Below are 15443 nucleotides of genomic sequence, written 5' to 3' on the forward strand. Positions count from 1 at the left end.
TCTCTCCCTTACAAACACAAGGTTGCACGCATGTTAAACAAAAGACTACAGAGGTCACCTTTACGCAAGGTAAAACTTCTTAAGATAATGGAAATAAACAATGGTGAGATTATAACATTTTCCCCAGAGTGAACTAAATGAAGTGATATTTATGCTCTCCCTTACAACAGCGACAAGATACTTGTCAAGATTACATTTAGCTGTTTTGCCTTCAAGCAGCAGTTTTAGCAATGAGTAAACACAGCCCACAGGATGAAAAACCTGCTATGACAACTTTAAATCAGTACTGTATAAAGCAGATCATAGTGCAAAGCTATATAAAGAAGCAGCAGGAGCAGGGAAGGCTGAGCCTGACCATTACTTGATGCTCCCCCTTGCACTTCCACTTGCTAAGCAAATGGGGATTGTAAAGTTGCACATTTAAGGATCAAGGGTGCAACCACAGTTGAAGTTGCATGTACAGGCATTCTCTGTTTCCCTGTGTGATAACTCATCATGCATCTTATTCCAGACTTCAAATTCATTTTTCTCTTTTCTGTTTCCATGAGATTCTGATAGCACTCTCTTTATAAGGCTGCAGCACTGAGGAGCACAGCACAGACCAATGTGCCTCATATTTTAGGAATACAGTAGACAACCATATTTCTGTCCCTAAAGCAAAAGCCCAAACAGCTAACCGGGTTTCAGGGCCACATATGGCTGCTTTCTAGTCCTTGTAAGAAGGCTCTGGACGAAGATCCTCCTGATACAAATATTCATTGTGCTGGTGATCTTAACATCAGAGCTGAGCCCTGGATATTGCTCTTGGTCTCACATACATGTACTTAAGAAAAATGCCTCCACATGATGAGAGCAGTACAGATATGGCTGAGAAAAGGTAGCCACCTCATTTGGGCTCCAAATGTCTTATTTCAACTATTCATGGAGCCACATGTCAGGAAGCAGTGCATGAGGGGAATGTGCCTTGTCCCCATAGAGTGTGGACCAGACTTCGCCCCCAGGTGTTCTTTCTTGGCTTTCAATTTCAGAGCAACAGAAAACACTGCTTTTACTGATTATTTTGTTACAGTAGACAGCGGTGGTGGCAGCAGGAAAAAGCAGCAGAAATGCCATCTGTAGAGTCAGTGGAAGAGAACACTGAGGAGTGGCAATGCAGCTGGAGAACAGCGGCTGATTTCAAAGGGGTTAGAAATTAAGATGTGAACAAAGAACTGGCAGAGATCCTTCTGGAAGACCCTGCACAGGATTTTCCTACCTTTATAAAAACCTGTTCATCCTTTGGTTAGATGAATGCTACAAGAAGGTAGAGGCAGATTCTCCTATATAAAAATGTAAGAGCTGCAAACAACAATAGAGAAAAAAGAAAAAAACAAACAGCATCCACAGGTGCTGACTTGATTCTTTTCTGCAAAGAAGCAGAAGATAGGCCAGAGAAACCATTTTCTTCCAAGAACTACAGCCTAAGGTATCTCTTCAAACCTTCTGAGAATTGACAAGGAAGTCATTGTCCACGTCTTGACCACTACCATGCATACTTGCCCCCTAGCACACACACAGCATCCTGCGTCCTCTGCACAGTCTCCCCACCTTCTCAAAGAGCTCTGTGAGTGAAAGCACAACGAAGCTCGCCCCTGCCTGTCACACGCAGGAGGCTGCATTCTGCAGTTTGTGTCAGAAAGCGCCAGGGGAAGACATCTTAAAGTATACCATCTCCAGATTTTATAACCAGCCTGGGAGCTAATCTAAGACAGAGGGCTAGCAGCAAAAGAAATCCTAGCCAAACGGTTCAGATCAAATTTGAGCAATAAACTGCACTTTAAAACATGGCAGCACACACTTCACCTTCCATCACCAGCCGCTCCGTGCAGATAATCCACACTAATTCTCTTGTGCACTGCAACAAAGCGTGTGCTTGGCCTCGAGTGTGTGGGTAATGACAGAAAACAGTTCTAACCTAATTGAGGCAAGCCAAATTGCTAGTGAAACCTTGCAGCTAAAGGGCAAGGAGACCACAGGAAACAACAATCACCTTCCCTGTCCTCCGCTGACTCTAGTCTGAAAAGAAGCACAACACCACAACTGGCATTAATCTCAGAGACTAACATCTTGTCAGCAGCATCACGTAACACCATCTCAATATTCATACAGGCTTCATCCCCCAGTGCGCTAACTAGACAGAAAGTACAAGGAACGCAACAGACATTAAGGTAATGACAGTTTTGCCTTTGTAGGAAGAGAAGGCTGCACAACACCCTGAGGTACAATTGTAACTCCAGTAGCTCAGATACCAAGAGCTCTGAAAATACAGCCTGCACACTGCAGTCTCCACCACAGCCTGATAAATGTATACACCAGGCAACTGCTCTCCTCACTGCTGCACACACACAGGTGTGCCACTTCTTTATCTAAGAGCCAAGTAGATCAGTGAGTATAACTGCTTCATCCTCACGCAGCCAGGTGTCCAGCTGCTCCTGACCGGTGCCTGTACCCCTCACTTAGTTCATTTGTTTGTTCCTAAATCCAAACAGGCACCTAACATGGAAATGTTGTGCCACAAGTAGGTGAATTCCTTTGCTCAAAAGAAACTGCAGATCTGTTCTGTACAGTGTCCACAAGCGTATGCAAAAAAGTGGGTGGAAGGAATATCACCTGATCTCAATTCAAAGGAATTTCTGGAAGACGAAGATGTCCTTGCTCTGCACTAAACTTAAGGGAGAGTGCCAAGCAAACATTTAGGACAAGTAACACTGTGTTACATACAATCACTTTGTGAATTAGGACAGAAGTATTAACAAAACCTCTAATAATACTACCTTTGGGATACGAAGTTTCAATTGAAAGATAATGTTATTTGCAAAGGCTTTCATGCAGATCCACAGTTGACAACACTGCTTTAAGAAAATTCTGCATTCCATTGCAAACAGCAACTTTGTTTTACATGTAGGCAGTACTTGTACTCAAAATAATAATAATAAAAAATTGATTATCAAACCTCTGTGTTCAAAATAATCTACAGAACCAGATTAAAAAAAGAAGTGTCCCCACTCTTCCTTTACAAATAAAGATTCCAATAGTAAAAAGCTAAAAACAACACTATAACTCACATTTTTCATTTTTGAGGTGATAAGAAGATGGTTTCTTCTTACCTTTGGTGAGGGACAGAGAGGGTAAAAGAAAAAGGCAAAGTAACAGAAATGAGACAGAGCGTGTCAAAAACAGTGGTGATGTATGATAGTGGTTGGCTGCATTTGCAAAGCTGAATAAGCAGAAAGACACATGAGCATTACTGGTCCCAATGGAATGGAATAGAAAAAGAGGATAAAAAGCCTCAAGTGCAAACAGGCAGGCATACAATTTATTATAAAACATGAGGAAAAGGGGCTTTGACATCTTCACTTTACATTTACATCTCTAGAAAAGGCCTCCTTACCCTCAACACCCCTCATTACTGACTAACTCACAGCTGCAATAAAATTATTTTGTCTTTCCCAAAAACTCAGGACTGTCTTTTCCAAACTGGGAGCTCTCTAAAAACTCCTCCCCCCTCTACTTCCCCCTTCCCCCAGCACTGCTCTGAAGTTAATACAGACAATGAAAATAATGAAATAGTTGGAAGAAAAGCCTCTACGTAGGCACAAGCTATCCAAGGAAGAAGCAAATTTCGGTTCTCTCCTTAGGCAAACACATGGGAGCTTGTCTGCTTGCTTTTATAAGCACTGGGAGCAGTTAGGGACTCAAATCACCAGAGATATTTATCAAAACAACAGTGAGAGCAGAGGCAGCAGCAGATTAACTCCTTCATAGCTTCACAGTTACTGGCTACAGCACAAGGCTTACAGGATCTCACAGTATCAGGCTATATAGCAGGGCATACAGAGGAAGACATCTGCAGTAAGATTACTGAATAGTGTGGAAAAAGAAGCAGAGGAAATCAAACCAAAATATTTCTCCCTCTGTACATACATATAACATGTTTTTTTTCAGGAGGAGAAGGGTGTCTGTATAGGATTTTGCTTTCACATCATAAATCCCCCAACTCCAAGTTTTGCTAACAAATGTACTTTTCAGCTTGGGGACTATAACATTTGCATTTGTGATGCAAAATTAGCAGAGATTTTGGAACAAAACCCGGAACAAGGGAATGTTCACACCTGTCATGGTTTGTTTTCCCACAGGAATGTCAACACAGGCTGAGACTTTTCAATTCCAGCTGGTTTCTCTAGCTGCTCTCAAGGCAATTATCCATTACGCGTGCATGCACATGCACACATACACACACTCTGTGTTAAGGCATATCTGAACTAATTGTGACCAGTATTCAGCATCAATGAGAGATCTCATTTCTGCTAGAGAATTCGACTGGGAAAAATTTAGCTTAGCTAAGCACCGAGATTTTGCCATAGATGCTACATCCTAGGCTATCCTATTTCTTCCTTCCCCATCCAACAGACTCCTCTCATAACTTCATGCTTAAGCCAGAAGGCTAAATGCACTCACTTCAAAGTAGCATTAAGTGATTCAGGTATCTTCATTTAGCTCCTAATAGGAAATGCTCCCAAACACAGTTTAAATACTGATCAGAGATAGTACATTCCTGCCTAAAAGGGGCCAAGACCAAAACAACAGACTTAATTTTTTAAATTTTATTTTAGTTCATTTTATTTTTATGCTCTTGTACTACTGTGACCACGGAATTCTTCAAACATGCCATCTACACACGTGCTTGTATAAGTATAAGGTGGGAGAAATGGCAAAACAAAATCCCATAATCAAACTGGCAACCAAAGATGACAAGGTGAATGACATTCCTCTTTTCAACCCACATCACTCTGTTGCTAGCAATGAGATGCATCCTAGTGAGACTGAAATACTACAAATCATGAAAGTGAGCAGTGACCCCGGCATCACTGCCAGATACTACCTGCCACAATGACAGCCTAGTTCCTGCAAGTCTGCATAGTTTGACTGATATATCTGTTTGCACTTCCTCTTCAAACTGTTGCAGAAAACCAGTTCATGCTGTTAAGTGTTTACCTCCAAAAACAGAAGCCTTTACACAAGCCAAAAGGATTTTTTTTCTTCTCCACAACGAAGAGCTATATTCCTAAAGCCCATCAGTGGGCCTCCTGGTTGATGGACCTACTCAAGAGAAAAATATCTTAGCTGCACAAGTCTTCCAGTGAATAGGTGCAAGGTTCCTACCTTGTGTAGCCCATAAAATGGGAACAGATGCAGAAGTCACATCTTTGCTCTTTATCCAGCTGTTATTCCGGTGCCGACTCCATGCAGAGACAACACAGAAATAATCCCCTCTGTCATTTTCTGAGGTCCACTGGATCCGTAAACTGAAGGTGTCAGCAGCCTTTTTGGAGAAGATTATTTCCCCATTCTGAGTCCTCTCTCTGCTTCTGTCTCCAAGCAGCAGTGTCCAGTCCGCATCCATTGTGGCCAGGAGCTCCTCTGCCACCACATCGTCACTGCGCAAGTGCCGCCTGTAGTACCAGGATACTGTGAAGCGGATGTCTGCTTCAGTGTCCTGTACATTTGTGATCCTGCACTCCAGCTCTGTGGGGTCATCTGAAAACTTGGGTGTTTTGGAAGCATTCAGAAACACCTCATAATCTGGTTCTGCAGAAGAATAAAAAAACAGAAGTGAAAAAAGGAAAAAGCAGCAGAGCTTAACATTGAGTAAGATATAGCTAACACCCAGTCTGTGACAGCACCTGAGATCAAAATTAAGTGCCAAAACTTGTATTTTTCTTACATGGCCTGGGAATTGGGAATGTGGACTCCAGCTCTCAGACTTGTACTGGTCTGAAGTAAGTCTTTGTAGGCCTGCATTTCCAAACAGGAGCTTTTGCCCTGTCTGTTTAGCCAGGCCATTTCAGAAAAATCAGGACAAAGTGATCTTATTGAGTGAAATCGTTTCCCCCTTCTTCAGGCCCCAAAAAGCCACAGTCTGGATTCAGTTTCAGACATCCAGTCACCTCTGTCTAATGGCCTGAGCTGTACAGCTGCAAGGCTGGAAACTCTTAAGCTTGAAAAGGTGCACCTGAAATGAATGGGTTAAAAAAAAAAAAAAAAAAGGGGTTGTTGCATTTAAATCCAAAATGCTGGCTGTTCTAAGCCCTGAGGAGATAAGGCAGCCACATGACCATTTTCTCTTGGACAGTGCAGATAGTAAAGAAAAAAAGATTACAGAAAAGACCTCTTGCCACAAAAGAAATGCATGTTTATTTACTAGTATTAGAATATTTGTCTCTCTTGCTGTCTACTATCATTTAGAAAAAAGACCAGCCTTCCAACTGTTCAGCCAATACTGATCACACGGATTTTATAAGCGCATTCAGTGCTCTGTATTTATTTCTTGCTTTATGCTGTACTTGGCATTTTGCCCTCCCAGAAACAATTAACTGAAGCTATAATTGGGACAGAGAAAGCAATCCAAGGCTAAAACTTAGATTTAGCTCACCAGTGAGCCAAGATAATAAAACATCTTAATCGAGCTGCTGCACTAATGTGTGTGCACATGCACTTTTGGACTGCAGATGCAAACAACAGAAACAATTCTACTCAAGCAACACAGTGCTGCCATGTCCATCTGAAGAAAGGACCTTCACCCATTAAGTGCTATGCACTCAGGCACGCAGTGTCCTTGCATCTAGCAGGAACAAGGGCATTATACAGTCTGGACACTAGAGTACATAAATCACTGACTTTCTGCAGCATTGAGTAGCACAACAGCTTGAAAGTACCATTTACCTAAGTCCATAGTACTTACTACTGGTAGCAGTACAGCACAGCTGTATCAGCATATACTTGGCTATTTTGTGAAGCTCTTCTGACTATTCTGATCATTAGACTACTTAGTATTTATTAGGATACCTGCTGAAACTTATCATACACTAGTTCATTATTCACTACTTAGTGAACATTAGCACAGACTTGTGCAGATTCTCAGTATAAGTGATACAAAAGAAAAAATTAAAATTCTTCTGCCGCAACCAAGTCATAGATTATTAATGGTGGTCAAACTCCATTTTTGGAGTAAGCAAATCCCTACAGATCCTACAGCTATACTGCCCTTCCTGTCTCATTCACAAAAGACCGTACCTCTCCAAGGCCTCATGATACGCTGCTCACATTCTGCAGCTTTCTTACCCCCACTCCCACCCCTGCCTCCCCTTCCCCACCAAAAAAGAAGGCAGCCAAGATCAATTATCATTTTCACAACAACAAAGAAGAACAAAGCAGAAACTCTTCTCAAGATAGGAATACAAGAGGGAAAAAGCTGCAGAAAACTCAAATTCTTTGATAATCACTTCAGGTTGCTTTATACGTGGGGAGGGAAAGGACCGCTAAGCAGAGAGTTTGAGATTTGACACCACTCCAGATAGGCGTTTCACCCTGACAGACATTCAAGCAGAGGATTTAGAAAGAATAAAAGGCTGGCTGGATAAACCTCATTCCTCTGCTCTGTCAGCTGTCAAAGAGCAGCCTCACTGACAGTTCAACGACTTAATACCCCAGCAGCTCTTAACTTCCATAAGGAGGAGTTGGAGAATTCTGGATGCAGCTGAAAACCTCAAACACTGAAATTTTTTTCTACTTCCCTTACCCTAGCAACCAAGCACCTGCTGAATACTAGATTTTATTTTCTCTTGTCCCCGGATAACATCCAATCAGAACTGAGAGTAAGAACAGTTCAATATCAACAGGCACCAGCAATACAAGAAAGAAAGCAAATATGCAGCGTACCTGTGCATGCATGAGTATGTGTGTGTGTGAACACATGAGGGAAGGCAAGAACACTCAGAGCTTGTACGTGTAAATTTGAATGGCTGAATGAAGACAGGAAATGAAGACCTATATCACTCATACATTTCTAGTTCACACTGTGAGTAGGAAAGAAAGAGGCACAGCTACATTGCTCTGTACAATGCTAAAATGCAAAATTTGAAGTCATTGATACTGGGGTTCAATCTTGTTCTACTTCTAAAATCCAGACTTCAGAGCGGACCCTATTCTGTGTTTTTACGCTGGAGAAGCTCACCTAAGTAACTTGATGGTACCATCAGCCTCTGATTACAGGAGGCTCCAAACAGGTACATGGCGAGTTTTGACATAGATGACTGCATGCAATGAAAGCTGCTGGGAACACCAAGTACACCAGCTCTGCCAGTTTTCCTCCAGTTCGTATCCAGGTTCATAAGCACTTCCAACACAAGCAACGCTTCATGATTTTTAGCAGGAAGCAGGTGGAAATGCCTCACCTAAAACATCTTGCAACACCATCCTGAGTTGCAATGTTTCCAAACTGAAGTTATTCTCTCTTCATGATTAAACTAGGTGATAGACTGGGTAGGCTGACATATCTAGACCTATCTCTAAAAAGACAGGCTTTTTAGAAGTTTCCCTGGAGTTTCATTTTTGCTCCCAAGCAACTTTGCTTGTAAGGATTATTTCCTTATCTGGAGATACTCAAGATGCAGCTGGACACTTTCCTGTATAACCTACTGCAGGGAAACTGCATTAGCAGGGGGCTGGACTGAATGATCTCCAGAGGTCACTTCCAAATCCAACAATTCTGTGACATTTGCATAAAGAGCAACTTGGAGATCCCACAGGATCTCCAAAACACATTCTGCTCAGGACAGGGGTGTAGGGAAAGATGCTGTCAGCCTGCTCTTGTAGGCCAGGTAGATTAGACAAGCCTGTTGAATCCATAACCTCCAGTTCCTGTTCCTTGTTCAGTTTAAATTCAAGAAGTTTTAAATGAAGACTAAATGGTAATAGATAGATAGATAGATAGATAGATAGATAGATAGATAGATAGATAGATAGATAGATAGATAGATAAAAACCCCTCCTAGCCAGTGCTACGTATAGGTGATAAATGCAAAAGTGATAAAAACTTGCCCAGAAGTTTGAAACAAAATCACTCACCTAATGCTGTCACCACCACACTGACTGGTGCAGATGTCCTCTCCACCACTTTATACCAGCTCCCGTTGTGCAGTGGCACCCAGACAGCTGCTTGGCAAAAGTAGTACCCAGAGTCTTCCACATCCACATCACGCACCAACAGGCGATAGGAGTTCCTATCTACATGGCTCAGACTGATAAGAGTTGAATCACTGACAACAGAATCATGGTCCATGCTCAACAAAACCTGAGCATCTGACAAGGTGTCATCGGGTGACTCAGAGAAATACCAGGTCACCTCAGCTTGGAAAATACCACTCCTGTCTGTTGTGATGTTGCAGGTAAGATCCAGGGAGTCTCTTTCAGTCACAGACAGATTACTTGTTGAGATGAGCACATCTAGAGCTTGGAAAAGAAGAAAAAAAAATTCAAACAAAAAAAATAACCAAAATCCAACACTATTTTTATTACTATGAGTCTACTGTTAAGTTATCCAGTCCACTATTACAGAAATGTCTCAAATAACTCAGTAATCCTACCTTCAAGCACCCACTGGTTGAGTTGCATCAGTTATTATACATGAAATACACATTAATCAAACAACTACATTTGACAAGAGCGAGAAGACAAAGGAAGACAGAAGAGGATTTATATATACCAACAGCAACAGGTTGATGAAGGGTTTGTTGCAGTCACAGAATATATACACCACCTTCATAGAGCACAAAAACATGAAGGATTTATCATTCTCACAGGGGTGAAGGTGTTTCAGGACTATCTCTCAGAAGAGAAAAGGTTCACTGAAATCACAAGGAACTACATTAGAACTCAGCTTATTTCTGCTGAAATGATTTTGAGCTCTCTGAAGAGAACTGGTTGAGATGTGCAGGCAGCTACGGTCACAAGCTGAAGTCCTGACTGACCACTGGCGTGTTGCAGAAGCAAGAAAGGGATGCAAACAGATGGCAGCAATAAAGATTTATATTGATAACTCACAGCTAAATGCTGTAATCAACACACTCTGGAGACTTTAAAACAATGCCAACAGCTTCTTAACACATTTAACAAACTCTTCTCATGACTAGTGATTATTTTTAATATATACAGAACATGTGGTCAGTCTCAAATGGGGCACTCTGCATTCTGTAGGTTACTACACGGGCCATGGCTTTGTTAAAAAAACAGTCACAGGATGAAAGTGTCAAGACAAGGAGTAGAAAATCTAGTGATAAGGGGTAAGCCAGGGGGTGCTGTGTGTGCTCTTTGTAAACCTCCATGCAAATCATTCACAAGTTACCTGACCACCACCTTTTAACTTGCTATTTAACTTGCACTGTCCAAAGATTAGATTTGGATCTCAGAGCAGTACCACCTCCACAGTACATACCGTGCCTGTTCTTCAAACAACAAAACCAAAGCCAGCAGACCAGGCTGCTACTCTAGTAGCTATCCTCACTAGTTTCATGATTCCCACCTTAAACATGACAGCTACCAGCAGATCAGGGATTTATATGTAAAATCATGTTGTAAGCGCATAATACATACCGATCTGCAAAGCTTTCTAGGATGATCATTAGGAATGAAAGACAGCACACAAATGCCAGAGCCATACTGAGTCTTCTGAGTGGCCACAACTACTGCCATCAAAACCAAGCAGTGCTCATCTCACCGCTTACCACCTAACAGTGCAGAAAGCCAAGTCTCCTGTCTGATGAATGTCTCATTGAGATTTCCCTCACTAGGACTAGAAACAGCAGGAAAGCCTAATTAATTTAATAGACTAATGCCAGAATATAAATTAAGAGCAGCATTTCAGCAAGGAGCACTCCTGTCTTCATGTACTAGTCATAGGCATTCAGAACCTGGTAGTATAACCATGGAGAAAGAATCTGAGTGTTTACCCAAATTCACATTCTCAAGGCTCTTTTTTTGGTTCCAGAAGTGCCTGAAGGGCTCACTTAGGGTTACATCCCTGTTGAGCAAGGTACTATTACAAAAAGACATAGAGAAAGTCAGGCCCAAAGGTCATGATTTAAGGAGATTAGCGTAGTGGGAAGGTAGAGTAACAGCAGTAGCAGCAAAAAACACAGTTACACAAGCTGTGCTACTTATACAAGTAATTACACAATAGCCTGTCCACTACCATTGCTTTTTGATATTGTTGTTGTTTTTCAAACACTGATCAATCTTTTTTTTTTATTATTATTTCTACAATTTCAAACCTAGAATTTACAGCAATTAAGAGGGGAATAGGAAAGCCAGAAAGCTTTCATGCCCCTGACAAAGTTCCAGTGCTGCCAATTACTGAGCTGAAAATGAAGGCCAAAGAAATCCAAGCCAAACAGGAAAAAAAAAAAAAAAGAAAAAAAAAAGAAAACCATACACACTAAAATACTGCCCCCCATTAGACACTGCTAGCTGTAGCTTAAATAGGTAGGGTTTAATCAATGCCTGAAAACAGGATGAGGATGGCCAGAACATTCACCACAAGTGCAACTACACAGATGCCTACAGCTCTTAATTAGCAACCCCTGTCCAAGCAGAAACTACTTACAAGCTTTTACTGTGTAACAGACACCTTGGTAAAGAAGGGGCAGATCAGTCCTGTCAAATTTCACAAGCTAAGCACTGCCAGGATACTAAAACTACACTCAAATGAGCTTGCCGAAATCTACCAGTTCTGAGTTTTCCCTACACTGTTTGAAAGGCTACAAAAATGAAAATATTTATTGTACGAACACTTGAAAATACTGCCATAACCTCATATGATCACATTTCTGAGGGACTACTGTTGCCTGTTTTTCCACCTACTGAGTGACAAGATGCATCACCTCTCATTTTCCCCCTCCGTCTAGCAGCAGCAGTGCTAATGCAATTAAGTGCTTAGTACATCTCCTTCTAAAACCTATATAGACAGATATCTGGATATCCTCAGCACAGCTCACGTATTTTTGTCTCCTAAGTCAAGCATGCAACAATGTGATTAACAAGGCCACAACAACACAGTGGAGCAATCAGCCCAGTGATCCAGTGTTAACGTGATGAAATCACTGGATAATTTGTCCTTTGAAATTATCATTGCCTTTCTCCTTCCTCCCAGACTTTCTGTTTTGTTTTAATACATAACACATCTGTCACTGAGTCACAATCCACTTTTGCAGTGGAAGCACAGCTGTTCAGTACTATCAGACAATCCGACATTAACAAGAGCACAGAGGATAGGTTTGGGGTGTTGAGGGGTTAAATACAAACTACTTATGAAATATAGAGACCAGAGAAAGTCTAAAGTGAACTAAGAACAAGATAAAAATCTCAGTCTAGGCATGTAAGAGATCCCAGTCAATTATTCCACGTTATCATCCCCACTGCTTTCCAGAAGAAATGCTATCAAAATCATGCCAAGCACTTGATATCAATTCAGATGTAAACAGGCCAGCTATCCAAACAGCACCAAACTCTCCAGGCAGGATGAGTTCACTCATTTCAGCTTATCCGATTTTGACTCTCACGGTATCACATTCTGGACACAGCACTGTTTCAGTTGCAAACTATGGTCTCAACCCATCAGCAGTACTCACTGGTCCGTTGGATTTCCACACTTGCTATCTCCACACTCTTCTCCTGAATCTTCTGCCATAAGCTGTCCACCCCTCTCACCCACTCGCTCACAAGGCACCTGTAGACACCACCATCCACTGATGAAGTCTGGGACACAGACAATACGTATGTATCGTTTGCTCCTGTGTCCAGTCGGATATCTCCATTACGATAGCGCTCTTCATAGCCAGGACCAGGCTGGAATTTGCCTTCATGAGTTAAAGACAGGATGTCCTGCCAAGACAATCCACTTTTGATCTGCCAAGTCACATGGAGGTGAGTGTGCTCTGGTGAGGTGGTGACTGCTGAGCAGCGCAACTTGAAGGAGTCACCCTCAGACAGCTTGAGAGATGTTGAGGAGCGTGCTTTTGAACCACTCACCAATAAGCCATCAGAAATCACTGTTAAAAAAAAAAAAAGAGAAAAACCCATCACAAAAGCAAGGAGACAATGCTCATTCTGACCCATTCTGATATAGTGCATCAAAACTACTAGAGAACACCATCTCTCCAAGCATTTCCTCTTTCCACACAAGTGTTTTCCAAGAACAAGGAAATTCAGCTGAAAGTTCATTAGTGATGCACTTTAGACAAGCCAAGACAAGCATTCAACTTCATTTACCCTTTTCCTTGCTACAACTTCTCATCTAAGCAATATCATTCAGACTATTCCCACCCAGTAAAATCTTGACTTTAATGAGAATAAAAGGTACAACACTTGGAATTAAAAATAAATAAATAAAAACCTGCCATTTATTACTGAAGAACTCAAAATGAGAGAGCAAGGCTACAACATGACTGCAGAAACAACATGTGAAAGAGAAAAGGGAAGATCACTTCCTTCATACGCACAGATTCATGGATGATGCTATAAATAAGAGAGAACACAAGCTGTGTTTTTATCTGAAGTTAAAGCCTCTACCAAGGAGAAAGGGAGAGGGAGGAGGAAAGGAGAAGAGCAAGGGAGAGGGAGGAGGAAAGGAGAAGAGCAAGGGAGAGGGAGGAGGAAAGGAGAAGAGCAAGGGAGAGGGAGGAGGAAAGGAGAAGAGCAAGGGAGAGGGAGGAGGAAAGGAGAAGAGCAAGGGAGAGGGAGGAGGAAAGGAGAAGAGCAAGGGAGAGGGAGGAGGAAAGGAGAAGAGCAAGGGAGAGGGAGGAGGAAAGGAGAAGAGCAAGGGAGAGGGAGGAGGAAAGGAGAAGAGCAAGGGAGAGGGAGGAGGAAAGGAGAAGAGCAAGGGAGAGGGAGGAGGAAAGGAGAAGAGCAAGGGAGAGGGAGGAGGAAAGGAGAAGAGCAAGGGAGAGGGAGGAGGAAAGGAGAAGAGCAAGGGAGAGGATTCTCAATTTTGGATTTTGCCTTGAGGAGAACTTAATAGAGAAAAAAAGAAATCACAATGCTCATAAGCAACTGGAGTTCAACATTATTAGAGAGATGTCTATAACCAATAGTAAAAACAAACTTAGAGCACACCTCACTCTTCAGAAATACCTTTCACTTGGACCTCAGCATCATAATTTCCCTGAACGGTGGCATCAGTGCTGGGCGTGGAGCATTTGTATATCCCTTGGTCAGCTGGCTGGATGTTTCTAATCACGAGTTCCACAGCATCGTTGCTGCTCCGTCTCAGTTTGATATCCCCGCGGCCCACGCGTTTTTGGTACTCCTCAGAGGTGAATGTAGAATCCCAGGTACTCACTATCCTCAAGAAGTCAGTCTCCCGGGAGAACTCCCAGTCAAAGTTCTGTTCACTGGGTCCATCGTAGTCACTAACGCTGCAAGGGATCACCACCTCCGTGCCCACGACTCGAATAAGAGGGCCTTTGGGCACCCTCACAATACGTCCTCTGCAGAAAGCTACGTTGGAGTGTAAGGAGAGAGAAAGCAGACAGTTAACAAGAGAATTACCAGGTTAGGCTCTGACAAAAAAGAGCAATGCAGAATAAGGTTGGGCATAATTCTCAGAAAGGTAATACTTCTATGAGCAATCTTTCCTATTAACATTTATTCTCATAGGAACAGTAGCCATAAAAACAGCATTTTTAGTGCGGGTAATCTTTATTTCATTGCTTATTTAGTAAGGAATTTTAAAGGAATTATTGATATCAACAGAGAGTAATTGAATGGACTTCTGTAACCACACTTGTTTCCAACACACACTTCCTTTTTGGTGGACGTCTCAGAATATGGGAGCAGGAACAGAGCATGCTCCCTTCAGAGCACAGGAAAACACGGAGTTCAGTTTGTGTCCATCTAAGTAGACAGAAACTGTCTAAGTAAAAGGATTGGAGAGCAATGGCAGAGCTCTGCAGAAGGCTGGCAAGGCAATGCATCATGCTACAGGCAAAAGTGTGAACCACTTAAACTAGTCAGAAGATCTGGCAGAGACACAGAAGGAGCACTTGGTCCATTTGGCTCTGTAGCTCAAAGGATAACCACAGAAGCTGGGCTTAGATTTTGGCAGGTTTTCACTTCCCTGAAGTGCAAACTGCTTTGATTCATAGTTCCAGCCATAGAAACTTAATTGAGAGAGTGGTACTACCTAACCCCAATCTCCAAAGAGGTGTAACAAAACTCTAAAGACATCCCACTAGCTCCATATCCACAACTAAATATTTTATCAGTACAGCAAAACAGAAGCCTGAACACAGATCTTGCTAAAAGCGAGTAGACCACCACAGCAATATCAAGAGCAGTTGGACCACTAGGTTGATCTGGGTTATGACTCAAGCAAAATCAGGTTTAAACAAACAGCACATGCACACGTGAAGTCCAGTTTCTCATAACTGCTCCAGTTCACCAGCCACACCGTGAAAGTCGCTAGCTAGCAACATGCACATTGATATAGGTGGTGAACCTTCCTTTCATATCTCTTGCTGTATTCAGTACCTCAAAACTGTGCTCTAGAGAGGCTCGGAGCCATCATGCCA

The 15443-nt window shown here is 42.2% G+C and overlaps 1 protein-coding gene across 1 annotated transcript in view; it reads right to left on the bottom strand.

The window, feature by feature from the left end:
• Positions 1–15443, bottom strand: part of LOC136052854 (prostaglandin F2 receptor negative regulator-like) — a 96195-nt gene that overhangs the window by 21245 nt on the left and 59507 nt on the right. Inside the window, 4 exon segments of the mRNA XM_065743281.1 lie at positions 5203–5628; positions 8947–9330; positions 12504–12923; positions 14005–14370. Of these exon segments, the coding sequence (XP_065599353.1) occupies positions 5203–5628; positions 8947–9330; positions 12504–12923; positions 14005–14370 (1596 nt within the window).

Source organism: Cyrtonyx montezumae, unplaced genomic scaffold (assembly GCF_038088225.1).
Source record: "Cyrtonyx montezumae isolate F1298 unplaced genomic scaffold, pur_monq_1.0 scaffold_3, whole genome shotgun sequence".
NCBI classification, from domain to species: domain Eukaryota; kingdom Metazoa; phylum Chordata; class Aves; order Galliformes; family Odontophoridae; genus Cyrtonyx; species Cyrtonyx montezumae.